The following is a 23,665-nucleotide window of genomic DNA, read 5'->3' as shown; positions in this document are numbered from 1 at the left end:
TGGGGTCTGGGCTAATGCTTATTGCAGCAGCTGACTCACCCTGCAGGACTAAGCAGAGATAGATACTCAAGAACACAGAACACAAAGATAGGTGCCCAGGAACCCACAGAGGAGATACCAGGTGAAAGTGAGGGCGAGGGCAGAGGGCTGGGCGGCAGTTCAACACCAAAGAGAGAAATCAGCCAGCGCAGATGTGAGTGTTGTGTCCCTGATTCTGGAGGGAGACCTCCGAGTACTGGATATCTGTTTAGTAGAGTTAGAAACCAGTGTTTATGACTGCACCAAAGGAAAGAAATTCTAGAGTCCTTTAAATCTGTGCTATCTAAATACTGAAGCTACTAGCCATGTGTAGCCAACAAATCCAAACTGAAGTGACAAGAATGAGACTCCAGCTCCTCAGCCACATTCAAGGCTTAATTACCACATCCGGTCAGTGGCTGCAGCTCTTCTCCATCATCTGAAATGGCCACTGGCCTCCACCATGCTCCAGTGCCACGGTCACAAGTGTAGGATGATAAACGTCAGAGCAAGGCGTCTATGACACTATGCCTTAAAGATGCCAAGACATAATGGTATGACAGATTTAGTATGGTGTGACAGAATTTTGATGGGAAGAGTTCTGTGATATGAGGCTAGGTTCGAAAATGGTGTTCATAATTTATATTTACTGATTTTCAAATTGTTGCAATAAATACTGATTTTTTTCATCGAGGAAGATCTATTTACATCCCATTGGAATGGATTGTAACTATATACAAAAACTGCTGATACTGTATTAAGATTTTGTCTCACATGTACACTGTGTGCTTGGTGAAGCACGTTGGTTCTGTGAGTTCTTTGAAATTTCTCATCTCCTCTAATGGCTGGTGGGAAAGTTGATCCTTCCGCCTTTCCTTCATCATCTGTCGGTCCTGCTTTGCTGCAGCATTTTCACTGTGTTTAATGCATTTGTTTCCATTCATGTGTTCTTCATTATGTTCATCACAGATTGTGTGCAATTGTCGTGTCAGACGTAGGAGCGTGCATAGCCAAAGTGGGAAGAGGACAGAGGAAGTCAGGCAAGCAAGGGGAATGCTGACAAGGAAGCTAAGTGACCAAAATAGTAGTTTTCCCTTCAAAGTCAATGAAATTGGGAGAAAGATCACATTTGCATTTGTAAAACCTACCATTTTCTCCGATGTCCTAAACTCATGGCAGCTTGACTTCTTTAACATTAAATTGAGACGTTTTCGAACACTTGGTACCATCCTACCATCCCATTTCCTTGCTGACTTAGAGCCACTTATCCTAGATTTGAGGTCTAGTAATGAAGCTAACTCAAGTTACCAAAGCCCAGGGCCACAGTGAGAAGGAGATTTTGAAAAGGAGATGTCAGGCTCTCCCCAGAATCACCACCACTGCACTTTCTGGCTTCTAGAAGAAATACCTCAATGTTCTTTTGCTTAGAGAAGTGCATTTTGGCTTTGGCATGAAAATTCTTGAACAGATCTAAACCCTAAGATCATGGAACCAGAACAAATGTGACAGACATCTCTTGCTAGATCTAAACTGGTGAAACAGGCACTTCATGGAAAGAGTTGTCTGAATAAAGGGACAAAGCAAATTAAAGCAACGGTAAGATACCATCTCATCCCAATTAAGCAGTGCAAAATTAAACAAGAGGTGCTGGGATCCCATAAAGCACTTAGTGCAGAGGTTGGCATAGTGGCTGACAGTTCATCCATATCGGCAAATCTGGGCGTGTGCAGACTCCGGGAATGGGCAGCCCAACTTCTGTGTCAGTGTAAGTCTGTGCTAAAGAATCTCTGGTGCGAGGACACTAATGTTCTTCCTAGCGTTGTCAAACCACAGCTGCAGCGAGGTCTACGGAAACCAACATGTGCGAGTTTGGAAATGCATTAAGTGAAAACTGCATGATTACATGTCTGTTACACGATATAGTTTATAGAAACTGAAAGCAGAAACTAACCCTGTACATCTTTCAGATACATTCCTGCGAAGTGTTGAACTGATAAACGTTTACTGTTACTGAGTCTGTCGAACAGTTCCTTTTACAGTAGAAGCACAGGAAACAACTACGTCAGTGTGATTTGTTACCAGTCCATATTAGAGCCACAGGCTTCTCTCAAGATACCCCACAGCGTGCTCTGCTTCAACCAACAGCAGCTTTTAAAGTTGTGGGAACCTCCTCACAGTATCCGTTTGAGAGGGTTGTGGGTCTCTCCTTAACTTTCTGCCATAGAAACAGCGAGGATACCCAAGTCTTCCGTCTGCTGGAGGAGGTTCTTTTTGCAAAAACCAAAAACTTCTCTCACTAATGCTACACTGTAGATAGCACTTTAGGGACGCCATATGATTCCTCATCCTATTTTCATTCTTTGATATTTTCATTGCCTCCACTCAGCTGGTAAACATTTTAAAAAGTGTGTCCGTGTGCCTGTGTGTGTGTGTGTGCGTGTGTGTGTGTGTGTATGTGTGTGTGTGTGCACATGCAGAGGCCAGGGAACATTGGGTGTCCTGCTCTATCACGCTCCACCTTGTCACCCTTGAGACAGGGTCTTCACTGAACATGGAGCTAGGCTGGTAGTCAGTAAAGCTCTGGTGATCCTCCTGTTTCTGCCCCAACAGTGCTGGTGTTACAGTTGCATAAGGCGATGCCTGACTCTTTATGTGGGTGCTAGGATACAAACCCAGGTCCTCATTGTTGCTTAGAAGCACTCTTACCCACTGAACCATCTCTTTAACGCCCTTGGCAGACATTTTTAAAGTAACTTTTTCATGCTAGGGATGAGGAATGCAAAGATAACTAAAAAGCAGGCCTCATCTGTAAGCGCTCCACTGTTTATAAGGACGTTCAGATAACATAATTAACTTTAGTGCATACTTTTTGAGGATGTCAAAGAGGAATTGATCAAAATATGATTTAATTTTTTTCCTTCAAAAAATTAAAAGGATTAGCCTCCAAAGAGAGAGAATCATTTGAGTTTACAGATCACAGCTACATCTTCTTTTGTGTCTCAGCTCAGGACTAGAGTTCATGTTTATACTCTAGCTCAGAACTTGTTTCTGAGCTGCAAATTTATGTAGGCAGCTTTCTGCCATATGTTTCTATTTGAAAACATGTGTAAGAAGGAACTCCTGATTCTGTTTCCCAGATTTACCACACCTGCATATTTTTCCAGGCAGTGACAACCCTGACCCGATGCTCTACCACTTCCTAACCCTGCTGCATGTTACCTTCTTCCCTCCCTCATCCTCTGAACCTGGTTTATGTTCTACGAGTCCCTTCATTATGGACTAGAGTAACGACTGAGTTCTGAAGCAGAGAGTAAAGTCTCTGTGCTCCCTGCCCCCCCCCCAGATCCTTTGTTATTCGATTTTTGAGGTTGGTGGTATGTTTTCCTCTAGGTTCCAGGAACCATTCTCTCCTTTGACCTTCAGGCCCGTAACTGCTTCATCCTACTGCCAGCTCCCAAGGACAGTGCTGCTCCTTGTTCTCCCTGAATCTGCCCAATAGATCTATCAATGGTTTCCTCAAATTATTGCCTGGGTTACTCCTGCCCCCGGGTCACCACTGCCATCAGGAGTCAAGCCACCCATCTGTCCTGCCTGGACTGTGTTGATGCCTCCCTGCTTCCTAAAATATTTTACCCATTGGTTGAGTCTGTCATTTGACTGCATTTCATGTAGACTTGGGAAATTCAAATCTGCTGAAATAAGCATAGACTGCATACTACTTCTTAAGTGATAAAAATGATGATTAACAAAACCAACTAACAGGGAATTAAAGCTAATTGAAAAACAACAAGTAACATGCTATGGTAGAAAGAATTATGTTCTGAGACTCAGGACATCGGGCTCTAGGACTGGGGATGCAGCTCAGAGCCTGCTAGCATGTTCCAGACCCCGGGTTCTGTTCTCAGCAGTGCATGCATGACGTCTGGTGCCATTTCTAACTGCAAGTAGCTAATTAACTACATGACACCAGCTATGCCCCGCCCACCCATCTTTCTTGCTTTTAGTTTTCTTACTTTTCAAATGTAGAGCTTAATGAACCTTTTGATTCTTTCCAACAGTGATTTTCTGAGTCTATGACTGGATAAGTATACTTTTCAAAAGAGACATTAGGCACTAGCTGCATACAAAGACAAGATTTACCCGACTACAGCCACATTCATTTCCTTCCTTTCTTCAGGGCTCTGGTCTTCAGTTATCAGTGCCTATCTGGAGCTTCAGATTGGGAAAAAATAAGCACAGAGCGGAGAGTTCTGAGGTGTTTAAGATAAAGAAAACATTTTCAGATATCAGTATAAAATGGTATGTTTTTAGGGGCTGGAAAACTGACTCAGTGGTTAAAGTGCCTGCTGTGTAAACGAGAATAGAAGTTTAGATTCCCAGAACCCATGTAAATGATGGGCAGGTTTCATAGCCTGCCTGAACTTCCAGCACTCAGAGAGAAGGCATTCCCTGAGAAAGCTGGCTAGGCAGGCTGGCCCTGTCAGTGAGTTCTAGGTTCAACTGAGAGTCAATGAAGAAGATGGAAAGTGAAGAGGAAGACTCTTGACATCAGTCTCAGGTGTGCATGTACACATACATGCACACATACACACACACAAACAGAACTGCCTGCATGGACACCCATACACATGCACATATACAGAAGCAAACATACATGTATACATACATGTAAATGAGAAAAAGTAAATAGTATGTTTTGAACTAGAAAAGAAAATAGGTTTGAGTTAGGGTTTAAGGTCTGGCTGGGCTGTCTAAGTATGTGGCATGTCCTCCCTGTGTGGTTTATCATTTATAAATTGGCTCGGATGATAATATCAACTATCCAAGGTAGTTTTTTAATGTTAGAATTGTATGTAGTTTTGTGTATTATTTGATGTTTGCAGTATATATGTCTTGTGGATTAACTAAATTTTACTAGAAACATACAAATTACATCACAGGGTTGCCATTTTGTGGTATCTGTGATGCAAAGTGGTGACTATAATTAATAACAAGGAAGAAAAATGTATTTCAAAACCCTTTCTAGTGTTTTCATTATCTTGAATATTATTGTGACCAGTTTGTTTCCGTGAACAGATTAGCCAAGACAGTGCCGTGGTCCTGTCTTCTTACTGTGTTGCAAGCTAGAGCTTTCATGTGAACTCTTCCGACTTAACTGTTTAGGTCGAGTCCATTGGTTGATAGATTGTTTTAACACTTTATTAATTCAGAGGAACGTAGGCTAAAATAAGTCACTTAATACTCAAGGTTGTTTACTGTGAATTTCATCCAGAAGATTACCTCCCTGTTAGAATTTCTGCTGCTTTTATTTTAATGACGAGATGAAGGACAGGGTCACTTTACCTGTCCTATGATCTCTTCCTTATGGTTCTTGAGGTGCCGAAGAAAACTCTACTTGACTTTTTCGAAGTGGTTTGAGCTCCTGTGATTGTTGTGTTGCTTTGCAGCAATGGAATCAACACTTGATTACCTGTGCTCCAGTTGCGCTGCGCGCTCCGGACAGCAGCCACTTGAGATGTTTATATTTAGCTCATGAATGGGCTTAAGTGTTTACATATGAACAGACCCATGTCTGATATTCTGGTTACTCCTATGTTTGGTTTGCTGCAAAGATAATTAAAACTTGGAAATGCTTTTGTCTGAATCCAAAGTGTGTTTTAATCTAGGACGCATTTGGCCTCAAACTCGTAATGTGAAACTCCTGGGGACAGCCTTGTTTATTTGTCCTGTTCATCTCCTTGCCACGCAGAACGCACGCTTGCTCGGGTTGCTTTTGCAATTCTCTCTTTTTCTACTCTGAATTGGATAACATGCTCTTTCCTTAGAAAGAATGTCAAGAAAAACACCAAGCTTTCTTGAAATCAGTTTACTAGTTAAACGAATTTGTTCAAAAAGAAAGAAAAAGAAACCTTAAAGGCACTAAGTCTCTATTTACTTACACTGTGTTTCAATGACTCAGTCACTTACATTTTTTATTTTTGCAGCCTTCAAAATTCTTAATTAATGCATATTTTATTATTTCATAATTTTTTCCTTTTAAAAATCGATCCTAGTGCTTCGTATACATCTTTTATTATGATGAAGTAACACAGTTGTGATGTAATGTGGGAGTCCTGTAGAGCAGTGTCCACAGAGCTCCAGACGCTTCTCCAAATTGTATTTAGACTTTTCTCTGTATTTTGATATTTGCTTGTTCTCAGAAAGCCTTTTCACAACTTTTATCTGGTTTGGAGTCATCAGATTTTGCACTCACTGTACTTCACTGTGTTTCACACAGCCCCTCTAATCCCTTCCGTTTGAAATTATTAGAGATGTCTTGTTAGAACTGATTAGGTATAACCTGGAAATGAAATTAGAGTGTGGACATGACTCAACTCTGGGCTTAGGCAGTTTCCTGTTCACTCTTCTACTCATAATGCAGAGTTACTTTTTATATTAGTAGAAGTTGGGTAGAAAGATTGCTATTAATTTCCTGGAGACTTTGTTATAAAATCTTTGGAATAATATTGGTATATAAAAATTTTAACACTGTCTTATAGAATAGGGAGAGATGTTGTTTTTAAGGAATTTGTTCAAAAGCCACTAATTCTGGCTTTTGTTGGATTCTAAATCTTGTCTACATTTACAAGTATTTGGTTGAGTTTCTTGCTGACGGTAGGAAAGTTCTTTTGTTCTACCCTTTTTATGCTGGATGAGATATTTGACTAGTTTTTCTTTATAACAAATTTCATTACTTCCCCATTATATATGTCTAGGGGTTTAGAATCTTCAGGAGCAAATGTAAATTTTACATTGGTTCATGTGTTTATATTTTCATTATATGAAAGATGAACATATGCTTAATATAAACCTTAAAATTCATACTAATGTGCTATAAAAAGTTAGCCATTTTAATGCCTATATTTTACATGGGCATCTTTGTATTATTTAGCTAGCTACCAAGTAAAACTATAAATCTCTTTCTTCTAAAAGGGAGAAAATCCTTATAGTCTCATATACCCTTAGTTAGGAATTACTCTTCATAAAAATTTGATGGAGTATTTCTGTGAATATTAAATTTAAAAATTCTCCCAAAAATACAGCTGGGCATGGTGGCGCATGCCTTTAATCTCAGCACTCGGGAGGGAGGTAGAGGCAGGTGGATCTCTGTGAGTTCAAGGCCAGCCTGGTCTACATAGTGAATTCCGGGCCAGCTGGGGCTACAGGGAGACCTTGTCTCAAAAAGACAAAAAAAAAACAAAAAACAAAAAACAAAAATCTCCCCCAAACACATGATAATTTAAGAGCATTTGTTCAAGATTCACAGAACCAAGATTACTCAAGCTGGTACATTGTTAATTTAGTCTAAATATAATAACAAGTTATACCTAAACACCTATGTATCCACTTATATATATATATTTATGTAGTATATATTTTTTTATTATGAATTTCTACTTATTTGGAATTCTGAATTGAACTCTCTTATTCTATAAAACTTTTATCATCCATATTTCAGGTTTTCAAACTATCTGAGTTCATATCCTGGAACTTTTATGAAATTTATTCATCACCATGGAGTCTATGTTTGGTTTCTGTGGTGTTAGTCAGAAACGAAGACGGAGAGTAAGCTTCAGCTCCAGTACCCACGTCTCCCGATTTCCCTGAGTGTCCCAAATTGCACATCCATGCCGCTGATGAATCAGTAAGAGAGCCTCCTTGCATTCGCGGAGTAGCCTACATGGACGATGTGTGAACTAATGACTTCACACCGCAGAATTCCCTTCAGCAAATATGTTTCGAAGGCCCTCTTACTTATATGCCTGGATCTGTGCTAGGTGTTGGAAAGCCAACTGTAAACGATGTCAGACAAATGACAAGTACCTAAGAGAATTTTATATATTGTGTATGCCAAGACTGTGATTAGGTAAATTGTCCTTGTCCTGGAACGTTAAAAATCAACATGTCGGTGCTCGCTTCGGCAGCACGTATACTAAAACTGGAACGATATGGAGAAAATTAGCATGGCCCCTGCGCAAGGATGACACATGCAAATTTGTGAAGCGTTCCATATTTTTGACTCTCAGCAATAAAATCTTGGAATCAGTGGGGAAAAAACAAAAAACATGTCATTCCTGCACAATGACTGAGCACTGTTAGAATCCCAGCACATTATTTAGACAGAATCTATCAACTTTCAAAAAGAAATCAACAGGTATTCTGTGCAAGTCTCAGAATGATGAAAAAATTGCCTCGTCCTTCTAAAATCAGAGAGCACTTTAAGTTGTTTTAAACTTTGTTTCAAACTTGAAACGAAGTGCCAGTACTCAGTTAATTAAAAATTTTCTCGATGAGTAGAGTTGGATTCTTAAATAGGTTGCTAATGGGTTGTAAAAGCTTATTCAGTTTTCTTACGTGTTTGTATATATCTAGTAGCCAAGAAGATTTTGTTCAGCTGATTGACTTTCTATAGTTTGCTTAATAAAGGAACAGATAAATCAATTTAAAAATGTTAGGAAACCCTGATAAAGATCTGCTTCATGGTCTGGTTAAACTGGATCACAGTCGAGATCATAGTTTTAATTTTTGAAATTTAATCAAACATTTTTTCTCATGTAGACTGTATTTTCTTTTCTTTTAAAACTTCCTAAAAAGTTTTTTGGTGATGTAAGCTTATCAATCAACTTACTCCTTTGGCAGTTGTTTTCTGAGCAATTAAATATTAGAATCTGTTCTCTAACTGCAGGATATTGACACAGAAGTCAATTTCATTGAAAGTGATTTTAGAAAGTATTTATTCAATAACATAAATTCCTTTGAAATGTTAGACTACACAATTCATATAGTCCACCAGTCATTTCTGTCTTCTAAATCATGGTTTGAATTCATAGAATTGTTGGGAAAAACATTCCAAGCAGTTTGAAATTGAATTTCTTTTGTCACATTTTTCTGAGTAGAGAATTTTCAAATTTGCTGATGTATTTCAAACCCCTTCATTTACTATTCACAAGCTCTTAAGTGATATTAGATTATAATTATCCTAGCTATAGTTTACCTATTAATGTAGTTTATATACTAATAAGGTATTTAAATTTAAAAACGAAGAAGTACTTCTTAAGGACTATGTATGAAGTAACTAAATGTATCTGTTTTTTTTTTTTTCCTTTCTTACAAAAACACTTGTGGTTTACTGGAGAGAGGCTGGGCTTGGGGAGCGGGGATCAGACTAGGTGGCTTAGAGTCCTGTCTCCATTGATTCCAAACCACGTGACCTTGAGCACATCTTTAACTAACTTCCTTACTCTGACTTTCCCAAGTTTGTTGAAATAACGATAAAAACATGACTAAGCTCAGCACACAGTAACTGGGAGCATAGTAGGTGCTCAGAAATGTTTACTGAACGTACACATACATTTCTTTAGATGTTCTAAGTCTTTAAATCACCTCTATCTTTGTACTGAATTTGATTTTCTGCCACACACACAGGGATGGTGACGGCCAGGGATGCTCTTCTGTGTCTCATCTGTGCTTCAGCTCAGAGATGCACATGATGTAGTTATTGCCTCTAAGGGGCTGATGCTCGTTTGCCCTTCCTCACCAGCAGCCTTCTCAATGCAGTCGTGTGTGACACTGATAGATTCTCATCTAATCCATTGAGGAGCTTTTCAACTTGGGTTGGGAGTCAAAAAAGTCCATCTCTGACTTTCTGTGACTCTCTCTAGATTTATATGTTCTAAAGTTGCCATTTCTAGAAGCCAGAATTGTTTGAAGTTTACATTTACATTCAGTTCCTTCAAATAGTCTTGCTGCCTTTCAGATGTTTGTCTCTTCCAAATGTGATGTCCATCGCTGTTGAGCTCTTCTGTGCACTGGCTGTGGTCCTCTATTCTCTGTGACCCTCAGAAGCCTTCTTTCTGGATACATACTCAGATTTTGCTATCATGTTAAAACTAGGGCAATTGTAAAACAAAAGATATTTTAAAGTTAAAAATGAGTCGATGAACTTTTTTTTTCCAAACTCCATTTGTCATCTGTGCTCAGTGTATTAAAATGGTCTTCTTTTAAGACCTTATTTTAAGCTTCTATGCATTTATGAATGTCTTACTATAAGACTAGGGTAAACTAACTATGACTACAGAAATTATTGTTTATAGATTGAACAAATATACAACTACTTTTAATTTAATTTTTATTTAAAAAGGCTTCAGAATGTTCTGGCTAGTTTACTCATGTTGTATGTTAGTGTGTGCAACACTCGCCCCTCATAGGAGACCACTGACCACTTCTGGATTCAGTCTTAGCTGTCTTTCCCCCTGTCTTTGACCTTCCCAACCTACTTGTGCTCTGAATGTTGTGAATTCTTCATGGAAACGACTAGAGAGCCTTCCAAGAAGCTTTCTTCTCATAGCGTGTTTCCACAGAACTATGATGAGACAAATTTGGCAGTTCCTGTTTTAACCAAAAGATGCTGTCAGTCAAAACTGAGACTGGAAAGAGCATGGCTGTCTGTCCATCTGCTGAACAGTCACAGAGCATGTCTGTCTGTCCAGCTGTTAAACAGTCACAGAGCATGTCTGTCTGTCCAGTTGTTAAACAGTCACAGAGCATATCTGTCTATCCAGCTCCTGAACAGTCACAGAGCATGTCTGTCCTGCTGTTGAACAGTCATAGAGCATGTCTGTCTGTCCCGCTGCAGAACAGTCACAGAGCATGTCTGTCTGTCCCGCTGCAGAACAGTCATAGAGCATGTCTGTCTGTCCCACTGTAGAGCAGTCACAGAGCATGTCTGTCTATCCACCTGCGGAACAGTCACAGAGCATGTCTGTCTATCCAGCTGCTGAACAGTCACAAAGCATGTCTGTCTGTCCCACTGCAGAACAGACACAGAGCATGTCTAACTGTCCAGCTGTTGAACAGTCACAGAGCATGTCTATCTATCCAGCTGCTGAACAGTCATAGAGCATGCTTATCTATCCAGCTGTCGAACAATCACAGAGCATATCTACCAGCTGTTGAACAGTCATAGAGCGTGTTCTATCCAGCTGTTGAACTGTCATAGAGCATGCTTATCTGTCCAGCTGTTAAACAATCACGGAGCATGCATATCTATCCAGCTGCTGAGCAGTCATAGATCCTGTCTGTCTATCCAGCTGCTGAACTAGGAAATGACAATCAAAGACAAAGCAATTCTACCATCAATATGGAACTTCATTTCTGTTCTCCCTGTGTAGACTCATAGTGAGAGTTTGTGATGGGTGGGATGTTTGAATTGGCTGTTGGTTACCTGGTCAGGTACTCAGCCATGTAATTCTGGAAACTAGCAATTACATATGGTTATATAAAAACACGAAGTGCCTTTTACTTGTATACGTTAAAATCCTACACTTAATGTGTATGGTTTTATGTATCATTTAAACAAAAGACAAAATGGAATTAAGTCCTCTGTCAAGAACTGTTCAGAAGAATGAGTTAGTGTGTATAAAGCTTTTCTTAGCACAAAACAGTTACTATGCAAATCTAAACTAGTATTGTTGCGTGGTGAGCAATATTAGGCTAGGTCAGGAATTCTCTTGACTTATATTAGGAAAATTGTCCATTCAACCCTGGGAAGTGGGCACAGTATATGTGTACTGGTCCAGAAAACTGTTCTAACCTCAGCACCTGGAAATTTCTCAGACTTTGCCTGGCTTACTTCCTAGAGTCCCCATGTCAGTTCCTTTGGCTAGCACTTGTCTTAGCCTGCAGACACACTGCACACAAGGCAGCAGCACACTTGGCTTGTGCAAATATTTGACTATTTCTCAGACTTTGATGGGTGTTGTAAATATTGTATCCGGAATGCTGGAGAATGCTGTGGCCTATGTAATCATGGTATCTGGGCCTGGAACCAGGGGGCCATATGATGGGGCCCAGGGGGAGCTGGAACCAGGGGGCCGGCCGTATGATGGGGATGAGGGGAAACTTAGAGAATAAGCGTAAGGATCTTCCCTGCCAGCCTGGCTGCTGATTTCCTAACTCCAGACCTGTCCCTCAATGTCAAGATCTGTCTTCATATCTGTATGAGGTCAGAGTTCAGTTTGCTGACCTTGCTGGCTACCTCCTTTCCTAGTCAAGATTTTAAATTGTTACTTTGTAAATAAAACCTTATGGAGAAGTTGTATATTTCTTTTCCTTAAAATCATCAGCTGTGGGACTGGAGAGATGGCTTAGCAGTTAAGAGCACTGGCTGCTCTTGTAGAGGGCCGGGGTTCAGTTTCCCAGCACAGCATGGCAGCTAACAACTATCTGTAATTCCAGTTCCAGGGAATCCAACATCCTCTTCTGGCCTCTGTGGACATTACACAACATGGGTGCACTTACATACATACAGAAAAAAACTCATACACAAAAATAAAAATAAATACATTTTTTTAAATTAAAAAAATCATCAGTTGTTGGGGTTGGAGAGATAGTTCAGTGGTCAAGAGCATTTATTGCTCTTGCAGAGGACCCAAGTCTAGTTCCTAGCACCCGTGTTGGGTGCTTGTAACTCCAGAGGATCCACTTTCCTCTTCTGGCCTCTGCAGGTACCTGGACTCACTTGCACGTACCACACACAAACAGAGACAAAGACAGAGACAGAGACAGAGACACAGACACAACACAGACACAGATGCATGTATACACACATACACACAATTAAAATGAAACACATCTTTAAAAAAGAAAAAAAATTAAAAAACATCATTTGTATATTTTTAACACTTACCTGGTATAAAGTACCTAGTAGGTCCCTCACAACATTCTCCTAACTTTTAGAAATTCCTTGATTATGTTCTCAGTCTAAGCTAAGGGACCATAGCCTCTCCCCCAGACTCCACAAATAATTAGATTAGGAACGAGAAGATTTGGATTCAAATCCAGCCAACTGCTCTGTGCATTGGACAAGTTAACTGAGCTTTCAAGAGCTCAGTTTTTCATCTGTGAAATGAACAGAGCACAGCTTTTAGGGTGAAGATTCATTCATATGAAATAGAGATGATTTAAGGCAATGCCTCCTTAATAAGATCATTTTTCTTACACCTTCCTTTCCCATCTCCTGGTTCTGATGGAGCTTCAAAGAAGGCAATTCTGTAAAACTTGCTGTTATAGTAACAAACTACGTCACTGTTCTTCCTGCATGAAGGACCAAAGACTCCCATGTTTCTGAAAGGCCAGGTTATTATGTTTTTCTGGGTGGGTTATGGAGACAGAGCCATTACTGCCTGTCCCCAGCTCCAGAACAGGAGTGTCATGGCAGTCTGTCTCATGTTGAAGAAGCCACATGTCAGACACCTTCATTTCCGGATCCAAGAATGATCAGCTAATAAGGCACGGTGGGCCAAGTGTCCAGCTGAAAGGTTGGGAGCAGGGATGGCAGAATTCCCTAGATGGTCCTTGCTCCCTTAGGATCTGCAACATGAATAGACCTCAGCTGATCCAGGAAACACACTTCCTTTTGCAGCCAGGAAGAAGGGAAGCTGTGGAGAGGTGAGTGTGCCTGGGATAGTCAGGACGGTTAGCTTAATTTCAAGAGGACCAGGCTTTCTTGTCTCATTTAGGAGATTTGAAAGGCATTTTCAGTCAGATTAGTTTACATTTAAAAAGGGAAATTCTCGTACATTATTGGGGAAAAATAGCACTTCTATCTCAGTCCAAGAAACCAACTTCCTGTGTAGTGTTCCTGAAGTCATCCTGTGAGCACAATCACTGCATTTATCGAACTTTTTATTTACTGAGGAGTGGACGGTAGCGTATGGGAGCCATGACAATAGCCAACTGATGAGGAAACAAAGCAATTCCAGTGTTCTGCTGTTTTGAAAAAAGTCATTCAGAATTTAGTCATATTGGTTCAGCTGTTGTAACCAAAGACTGATAAGATAATAGAGGTCTTTGTGTATTTTTTCTTTCTGAAATCCTTTATCTTTATGATGCACTGGGGCCCTTTAGAATAGAGAGCTTTGAAAAGTGCTGTTGGATTCAGGACTCAAATTAGCTGCCGGTACCCTGGGACAGGGGCTCCTTTCTCGGGCCGTCACCACAAAGTAACTTTTATCAGGGAACCTTCTGGTAGGTTGTGGGTTTCTTCGGCTTCCCCTGTTTATTTTCTGGTGACTTTTTGCTGCTTTATTTTGTGACATTTAAAAGAAGGCTCTATCAGAAAGGCCACTAAATGATGGGCTGGGCTTGTGAACTAGAGACATCACAGCCCATGTGATGTGTGCAGGGCCGCAGCAGAAGAAACAGCGGTTTAACCAGGTTACCTGAGGGCAGAAAAGATCAGATGGGCCTTTCTTTTTATGACTAGCATTGTATTTTTAGCGTTTTTCTCAAACAATGTCCATTTAAAAAAATTAGAAGTGACCAGGGAATTGATTCTTAAGAGCTTTTCTTTTCAACTTAATTTAAAATCTTTCTGAATTGTTGGCTGACTTCCTTGATTGATGTCGCTTTGGAATTACTGTTAAATGCTTTAATCTTTCTAGGATTGATGTGGTAAAGTGTACCTTCATTGGAACTCCAGTCTAGCATCCCTGCCAGCCCTCTCCATCACTTTTTAGTGGAAGGATTCTTGTAATTTCATTATTATGTTCTATTAAGTTTATTAAAGCAGCTTGTACAAGGATCCAATGAAGGAGATTGGTTAGGTATGTATTTTATTTTAAACGCCCTTGGACATGTTTCCAGATGCTGCCACTTGTTTAGTTTGTCCTGGTAAATATTGCTTTAACACCATTGCCCTTCATTTCATTACAAATAAAAGGCATGCAGAGACATTCACAAAATTTAATGTAGCTGCTCTCTGCCTCCCCTCTGCCCCGCCTTCTTCTCTCTCTTCTCCCTCATTCCTGCTTCTCCCCACCCCCTTTTCTGTCTCTTCCTCCACTGCTGTGCTCATTTCTGGATTTTCTTCTTGTAAAAACTCAGCTCTCAGGGTAGCAGTTATTCACTCAGAGAGAACAAGTTTTAAGAGGGAGACCTGCTTAAAACGTCTATATTCTGAGTTATTGGGATACTTTTAAAGAGGGGAGGCCAATGTCTACTTATGAACGTTCTGTAAGTTGCCTGCCCTACCCAAACCTGGAGTCCTCAGTGGTATCTCAGTGCCCAGGCTTATTTCTAGCACCAATTGTAATTATACGTATTTCGTATGGGCAAAGTTAGCTGGCGGATTGTGGTGCTGACTTTTAGGAACTCATGTACAAAAAAATTTAGACATGACTTGATTTTGCTTTTAATCTTTTATTTTACATCAATAAGAGAATTATTTGTTTTACTTAAATTCTCATATATTTCATGTTTTCTTCTTCCTTTGGCATTGGACCTGAAGACAGGACTGTAAAAAAATTTTTAAAAATGTCCATTTTAGTAAATTTCTTCAAGTTTTCCAGACTGGAAAAAAAAAAAAAAAAGAAAGAAGGAAAGGCTAGAGGCTGATTCTGAAACTTATAATAGAGGATCATATTTGAAAACTTTTGATGAGGGAAATTGCCATCTTATTTACATTTTGAAAAATGTTTCCTTATTTACGCACTATTGACTTCCTATTGAGACTCAAAATTTTAACTACAACTGGTAAAGAATTCAGTGGATCAAATTCAGTAAATCTGAAGTCACAGGAATAAAGGCCCCTCAGAAAAAAAAAATGTGTCAATTTTAAAGGTCTTTCCTAACTGAAGACCATTTTGTGATAGAGCCAAAGGTTAATAAAATCAGTAGTGAATGTAGCAATTTTACAGATAAGCTATTCACAACAAGTGTAGTTACTTGAATAAAAAGCTAATTCAGTTCTAAAATGCCACATGCAGTCACAGTGAATAGCTGCTTTTAGGTGCTTTCTGGAGGAGGATGAAATACAGAATCGTGGCACTCTTCTCTCCCAGCGTCCCTGGCTGCCTGTAAATTGCTGTGAATGGGGCTGTGGGCTGACAGGCTCTATTAAGACAAACTGCCTTTCTCATCGGAGACATAAAATAAATCAGGTGTTTAGTCAAATTAAAATACTTCAGCTGGAGCAGGCCCTGGGGAGCACTGATCCACCTGACTAATCCTAGAGAAACTCAAGACAGATGTGGTTTGGGGATAAAGATGACCCGATGGAAAAAAGAAAAGAAGGCAAAGAGAGAAAACCCCACAGCTCTGTCTTTGGTGTTGGACGGATACAGCACGTGTGGAGAGTGTTAGCGCACACCGTGTGATACCGGGTAAAAGCAGGCAGGATGACTTGGGGAGAAGCTGTGTACAGAAGCTCTTTTGCTGTTTCCCCTTTTGTGGCTTTGTGTGGGAGGCCAAAGAGGTTATTTTCTGGCAGTGCTTTTTAGAGAGTCCTTTTAAGACAGCCTAAAAGATGTGAAACAGATGACGTTGGGCAGCTACCGATGACCTCTGCTGGTTTGGGTGCATCCTCGGGCTCTGGTCTATTTTTTTTTCCAAGTTGATTTTGTCAAACCTCAAAGTATGATTTAGGGTAAGATTTTCCTCAGTCTTGAGGTTGCTGAAGGAGCATCCTCTGGTGCCCCGCCTTCCCAGCACTCCCTGGGTGCCCTTGCTGGCTGTGTCTTCTTGCTGTAGTTCTGACAATTCTAGTTTCTTTGCAGTAACGGTTCAGTTCGATTAAGTGAATCTTTTGAGATGAAATAACTTCTGTTCTCAGGTTGGTTTAGTCGATACGGTTCACACTTCATATTTTTATTACAACAGTGTAAACACTTTGTTAATTAAAACAAATTTTATTAGTGTAGGTTCAAATGCTGATCTTTAAACTGTTATGTCAAATGTATACAATGGGTACAGAACACACACACACACGCACACACACACACACACACACACACACACACATACACACAGGCCTATGTATTTAGAGAATGTAAGCTACTGTAGTGTGTAAATTTCTCTTCTAATTTGAGCCCCAAGGGCTACATGGCCGTACATACAACTTTTCATTCAAAAATATTTTAGATTTTTTTACACTACATTTCACTTCAACTTCATCTGTTATGATACGTAACTACACAAATATCTACTTATCTCTATCATCTATCTTTATCAACTGTCAGTCACTGACCAACCGTCTATCTATCATCTATCAATCATGTATCAATTAATCATCTATTTACCTATCTATAGATATATATTATTCAAGTTTAGGGAAATGGTGATGACAGTTTTATATTAATGTCTAAATCCTTAACTTACAAATACTGCCATCTGCCTTGTTTGTTTTTCTAAACATATATCTAAGTCCAGTGAAAGATTTATTTACATGCCACTGAATGTTTCCAATTAAGCAATTTGAATGACACTATAATTCGTGAAATGATTCAGTTAAATGGTGCGGTTCTGTACGCTGAGGTCTGGATATTTATTAGTAATGGAGACATTGTGCACTTAGAGACCTATTGTCCCCATCTTGAACGGAATAGGCTGTCAGGTATTGTACTCAGCTTCTCTGTTTATTAAGCAGAAGAGAAAGGGAAAGAAGTGAAAGATTGTTGGTAAGACTTTCACACTGGAGAAGGAAAGATTTCATCTTCACTGACAAATTCAAACGTCAAATCCAAGTCTTGTGCTTTTGGTCCTTGCCCAAAATATTCTGTGGCGCCCCTTCATTAACAAAGTACATAGTGTAGCAACTGTCCCAGTATCCAAGAATTTTCTTACCTCACCCCATATAGTTCTGTATAACAAAAAATCGAATTAGATTTAGAACAGGGCACAGAATATGTGTAATAAAATATCCACACTTTCCATTTATCTCGTAACTTTCCTAGTTATTCCCCATATGTCAGCAGAATGGCCACATTATCCTTGCTTGAAATACTTCAGAACAGAGAGAGCTCGTCAAACACGGTCTATCTGGGCCGCATGGTGTGGCGTTTTCCTGTCTCTCTAGCCTCATGTGACACCCTACTTCCCTTATTTTCCTCGTTCAAATTCAATGACCTTGATTCAATTTCTGGAACACACCAAAGCCCATGTACTCCCACTGCACATACGCAGAGCCTAAGCCTGTATTGTTCTTCCTTCTGGAAAGTTCTTGACCAGTAATGACCCTCTGCAACCTTCCCTTTGGGTGTAGTTCTTTGCCGTGCAGTGTTTGCCATTTCCTGGGAAGTTCTTTGTGTCCACAGCTCTTTCCCTGTTTAACACTTGTTCTTTCTTTCTGTTTTCCTTTCTTTTTTTGAGACAGGGTTTCCCTGTAGCCCCAGGCCTAGAACTGGCCTTGATCTCACAGAGATCAGCCTGCCTCTGCCTCTGGTGCTAGGATTAAAGGTGTGGACACCCACATCTTGCCTGTCCTTGTACTTGATGGTCACTTTTCTAGGCTACTTCCCTTGAACTTGGACCCTCCAAATTTGGGTGAACTTCCCTAAAATATTTGCCTGGATTGCAATTCTTTAGTTGTAAGTTGCAGTTTACATTCATATAGGTAATGACTTGGCACATTGTTACTACTCAGGAGATATTTCCTGAATAAAATGGAAATAAGTAAATAAATAAATAATGTTACTCTTCTTGTAGCTTTTTACTTCTACACATATTCACAAAAATGTCATTGAGCTTTTTTGTGCTTTTGAAGAGACTCGCATCTCCTTTTTAGCCAACTTTTATGGTTTTGTTGTTCAATATTTCTGGATCAACAAGTTCTATCTAACCAAACTAAAATCATTTTTTAGTGAAATAGAGCTCATCTTTTTCTTTTTAATTATTTCCAGAGTTACAACAAATAGCTAGTTCTTAATCTTGACTTCTGTTAGTTCCTTATTAGTGGTTTGTACTTTCCCAATACCTCACTATTTTTTCTTTCAAGTTTGATTATAGGTACTTTTCAGATCAGCCATTCTTTCAGGAACACAGACAGTTCTTTTTTCTTTTTTTTTTCAGTTTTTTAAATTTATTATTTTATGTGTATGCGTGTATTGCCTGCGTGTAGGTAAGTGCACCCATGTCGTGCAATGCCCGTGGAGGACAGAAGGCTGTCGGATCCCCTAGTACTGGAGTTACGGACAATTGTTAGCTGCCATGTGGGTGCTGGCATTTGAACCCAGGTCTTCTGCAGGAACAGCTGGTGTTGTTAACCGCTCAGCCATCTCTCCAACCCTGATAGTTCTTTTTTCTTAAGAACCTAAGTGATACTAAGAATCCAAAGGGGGCTTTGAGATTAAGAGTGCTCAGTGATTAACAGTACTTGCTGTTCTTGCAAAGGACCAGTATGCACATGGCCTCTCAAAACCAACTGTAACTCCAGTTCCAGGAGCTCGGACACTCCCTTCTGGCCTGTGGGGGACCAGCCACCTTTCTGGAAGCAAGGCAAGCACTCATACACATCGAATAAAATTAATTAATTAAAAAGAGAACCCAGAGGTAGTCTTCACTGGGGTGGCTACTCTTCAGACATTGTCTAACCTTGTGGGAAATCATAGGTCAGCAAACACTAGGCAGTGTCCTCCTCAGGCCCCTTAGAAAACAGGCCACACATAAGGTAATTTTAGTCTCTTAGATTGCTCTGGTACCTTCTTAGCAGGCATGAGGAGGGTGTCACAAGGTTGGAAGTCTCCTCTTCCACACACACACAAAAGTCTGCAATCTTCGTCCCCTTTGACAACTGCTGGCGTCTTTCTGAAAAGCTTTCAAATCGTAGATCACTTCTTCATAATGAAATCTGTGTGGCTCACATACAGTGGGTTGGAATTTTATCCTATGCTGCAGTAAAATGCTCTAATTTAGATTCACAAAAGGATTCTGTCCCCTTTACTTAGGAGAGCTGTGCAATTTGCCCATAAAAAGACTGCTCAGCACCATTAGTGCATACCGTAAGTGCTCAGTAGCTTCTCACTCATTAAACAGTACATCCTTATGCATAACCTTTTCAACCTGAAAGGCTGTTCTTTCCCTTTGAAGAATGACAAATGGCAAGGGGGTGAGGGAGACCCCCCCCCCCAAACAACATGGTTGCCTTTAAGGATAAACTTGGAAGCCTTAGCTTGATCCCTTCCTGGGGAGGAGAGGGAGGGCAACTCTCTTATCTAAGGCCGTTTTTATTCTCTCTGGAGAACTCATTCCATGACCTCTGATCTCTGAATTTCAGACAGATATCACCAGAAAGCTCCTTAGATAGTGTTTAGTAAGCACCTACAATGTCTTAGGTATTGGTATTGTGTCTGTCACTGAGGAGAGAGGCAATTATAGAATGTTAAAATGATCTGTAATTTCTGAACTTTAGTTCAGAACTATAGAACTTTGGTTTTTGAAAGTTTTTTATTAGCATATATTAGTTATAATCAATACTGAGTTTCATTACCACATTCTCATACATCTGTATGTAATATATTTTGACTATATTTACCCCTCATTACACGCTGTTCTCTGTTTTCCCCTCTAGCCTGTTGCCTGTTTTCTCCTTCCTCTTTCTGACTAGTCCCCCTTTGATTTTCATATCCTTTTCGTTTCCTTTGGTGACCCAATGAATTTAATCTGCGTTACCTACAGGAGCATGGGCATCCTACTAGTGGTTGTACCACTAAGGAAAATCTGTCTCCACTAGCCACCGCTAACTACCCATAGATCCTCAGGTTCCTTAGCTTGATCAAAATGATGGGGAGCATGAAGAGGAGTGAGTGGGTCGACAGTTCTGCTTTGCTTGTTCTAGAGGTAGAAGGGAGATTGTGTAAGGATGTTCTTGGTGACAGTACACTGTCTTGGCATGGAAACAGTGAGTCCTAGCTTTGGTCCTGTAACAGTAACTGCCCGAAGGCATGCTTACACTGCCAGGGATGAGAGTAATAGCCCCAGATCTTTGGTTAAGGGAACCCCTCTAAACTCTGCCCTTCTTGCTCTGATTGCTTCAGACTTTCCTCAAGCTTGTGAGACTTCTTCTCATTTCCATTTTAGGTACACCTGAGAGCCTGGCAGAGAAAGAACGGCAGCTCTCCACCATGATCACCCAGCTGATCAGCTTACGGGAGCAGCTCCTGGCAGCACATGATGAACAGAAAAAACTGGCAGCCTCACAAATCGAAAAACAGCGGCAGCAAATGGACCTTGCTCGCCAACAGCAAGAACAGGTGAGCCTAGCGAAAGGGGCTCAGGGACCAGAGCCGTGGAACGTACCAGGCTCAGCAAGCAACTGCATCGATTTGTCTGCTTGCTATAAACTTTCTTCAAAAAGTAAAATCAAGAAAACTGAAGAGAAGGACAGGACAGAAAAGAAGAGAGAGAAGAGCGAAGGTGGGGAGGGGGAGAAGGAGAGACGGGAGGAAAGGAAGGAGAGCCCTGGGAAACTGAGGGCCTGTGTGAAGACAAAGAAAGGTTTCACAGCAAGGGGTGGAGGGGGACCACTGGAAGGGCTGCTGTGTTGGAAAGTGTGATTTGATTGACTTCTCAGGCAGACTCATTCCCAGAGGCATCCTAGGAAGTCCCATACTTGACTGTGACTCCTCTCTAGAAAAGAGTTTCCCTCCTCTAGAAAAGAAATGATTCTGTTCTAGAAAAATGTTGGGCCTTTTCAGCTCACTAACCCAGTGATTTCCTCTGTCGTTAGAGCGAGAACCACCACATGCCTCAGCTTTTGCCAAATAGCCCTGGTTTATGCTTGCTTTCCAAGATAATTACTAATCCCCATTCCTTGTCCTTCTGGAAGTTGTATTGTTTGGATGATAAAAATATAGTCACTCTGTATAGCATAGGTAAATCATCAGAAACAAATTAGCACATGGCTCCTGAAAGAATTTGACTTGATTGATTGAGAAATGAGAATGAGGGAAAAACAGCCGTTGAAATGTGTATCTTTAAAAAGATGAATCGTGTTTGTTCACAAACGATTTTCCTGCCTCTCATTGCAGCAACAGTGACCCTATAGCATCCTTGCTGATGCCTCAGATGAGACAGATTCAAATTAATGTGCAGTTTTTAGAAATCTGACATTATTACTGGAATTATCTTTTCAGTTAAATGTATTTTATAGGGATATATAGGGCAGTATATGCTCTGTTGATTTTAATGAGTTGTGACGTCTGGTATTTTATATGCTTGAATATTTGCCCACATGTAGGAATATGGACTCAGCCCCTAATGGAAAATAACATAAAGGAACACTGTAAAAAATCAGAAGTTAGAATGTCATTTAGCCATCCAGAGATGACACAGTAATTAACTATTGACACTTGTGAATAAGCTAGCACAAATTAATCTTGACACATTTGCAGACGAGTGATATCTTACAGTGAACACTTTGTAATTATATTTCAAAATGAAAATTAAATGACACTTAAAACTAGGTTGTCATGCTCAATGAAGCGAGCATGTAGCTCAGCCGATTGGCAAATAAAATTCAGAGTTTGAGCCACATGGTGCTTATGTGCCATACTTCACTGTGTCAAACCCATACGTCTAGAGTGGATGATGGTAATTGCACTGTGGTGTTTCGGATGCATCTCCATGTAGCACTTTATCATTTAGGAGGGACCATCAATATTAGATGCCTAGTGGTGTTTCACTGGTTTGCTAAGAGGAAATAAATATTCAGAGGACCCAGAATTTATACCTAGAGCTGCAGGGTGAGTTGTCCATTTCTGATTTGAATCAGGCAGAGCAGGCCACTGCATCCCAGTTAAATACTACTTTGCATTGTCCATAAACCTCTGGGAAGGAGTGGTCTCAAACTGGAGTCTCTGAAAGGCCAAGGCACCACCCTGCCAGTATGAGCCAGTTATTACCAGAAACTGTAAAGCAGCACCAGGGAGCTGTGTTGTCATTTATGCTGTTTGACATGTGATGTGGGCATTTCCCATAGGCTCAAAAAGAGTGCACTTGGGACTGGAGCCAATACCACTTATTTTCATTTCCAACACAGCCCACTCTAGAATCCCAGCCCTTGGAAAGAGGAAGAAGTAGGAACTCTTGACCATAAGGCACCATGAAACTGGGTCCTCTTAAGTGCTCTGGGCTTCTGCGCTCTACCTGCCCTGCTTGTCCATCTGTCGAAGCTGAAAGGGGCTTCGTCTAGAGCTTAAGGCTGAGGCAGCCGAGCTATCAGGCAGGCAGTGAGCAGCCAGGCCCAACTCATGCTTAGTTTAGCAGCAAGCACCAGCATCCTAAGGAAGTTACTTGGCCTCTCAGGGCAGATTTGATCCGAGTAAGGACTTGCATTATGTGATTAGTATTTCTTTTTATAGACCAGATGACCTGTTAGAAATTTGAACTTTATTGGTGGGTCAAGAAAGGGAATGCAAATCCTGTATTGCAAAATAACTGTATTACTCTCAGAATTGGATGAATTTTAAGTTGCAGCTTAATTCATCTTAAAAGTTCTTTGTAGACAGCTGGGATACTAAAGGGTTTTTACTTTCTACTAAATTTTTGTATTCCTTTGATAATATCTGTAAGTCTATCAACTCCAAACATCACAGCATGTTTCTGTCAAGATAGACCTTATGGTGCAATTATAAGAATCGTTTTTTTCTATCTTTGCTTACAGATTTTACCTTTTACAACCAAACATTTTAGACAAATGTAGCTAGGGTTTTCCTGTCTCTTTTCTGCATGGATTAGGGTTCCAAAGTCCAATGATGTCCAGCGAAGCAGCGCAGGTGGAGGTGCATTGCCCCCAGCTAGGGTACCAGTGAGCAGTGCATGCCTCAGGTAAAGC

At 40.4% G+C, this 23,665-nt stretch overlaps 1 protein-coding gene and 1 non-coding gene across 3 annotated transcripts in view; both read left to right on the top strand.

Annotated features, from left to right (window-relative positions):
* Nucleotides 1-23,665, top strand: part of Sox6 (SRY-box transcription factor 6) — a 485,425-nt gene that overhangs the window by 267,352 nt on the left and 194,408 nt on the right. For both annotated transcript variants that reach the window (XM_008853528.2, XM_008853529.2), the window contains exon 5: nt 20,911-21,083. In XM_008853528.2, the coding sequence (XP_008851750.1) occupies nt 20,911-21,083 (173 nt within the window). The remainder of the gene's footprint in view (nt 1-20,910; nt 21,084-23,665) is intronic.
* On the top strand, nt 7,967-8,075 carry LOC115067749. Its single transcript, XR_003847115.1, has one exon. It is a non-coding gene; the product is annotated as a U6 spliceosomal RNA (small nuclear RNA).

This window comes from Nannospalax galili, unplaced genomic scaffold (genome assembly GCF_000622305.1).
Source record: "Nannospalax galili isolate Female #2095 unplaced genomic scaffold, S.galili_v1.0 scaffold44, whole genome shotgun sequence".
Lineage (NCBI taxonomy): Eukaryota > Metazoa > Chordata > Mammalia > Rodentia > Spalacidae > Nannospalax > Nannospalax galili.
This window is presented reverse-complemented; position numbering and strand designations above follow the sequence as displayed.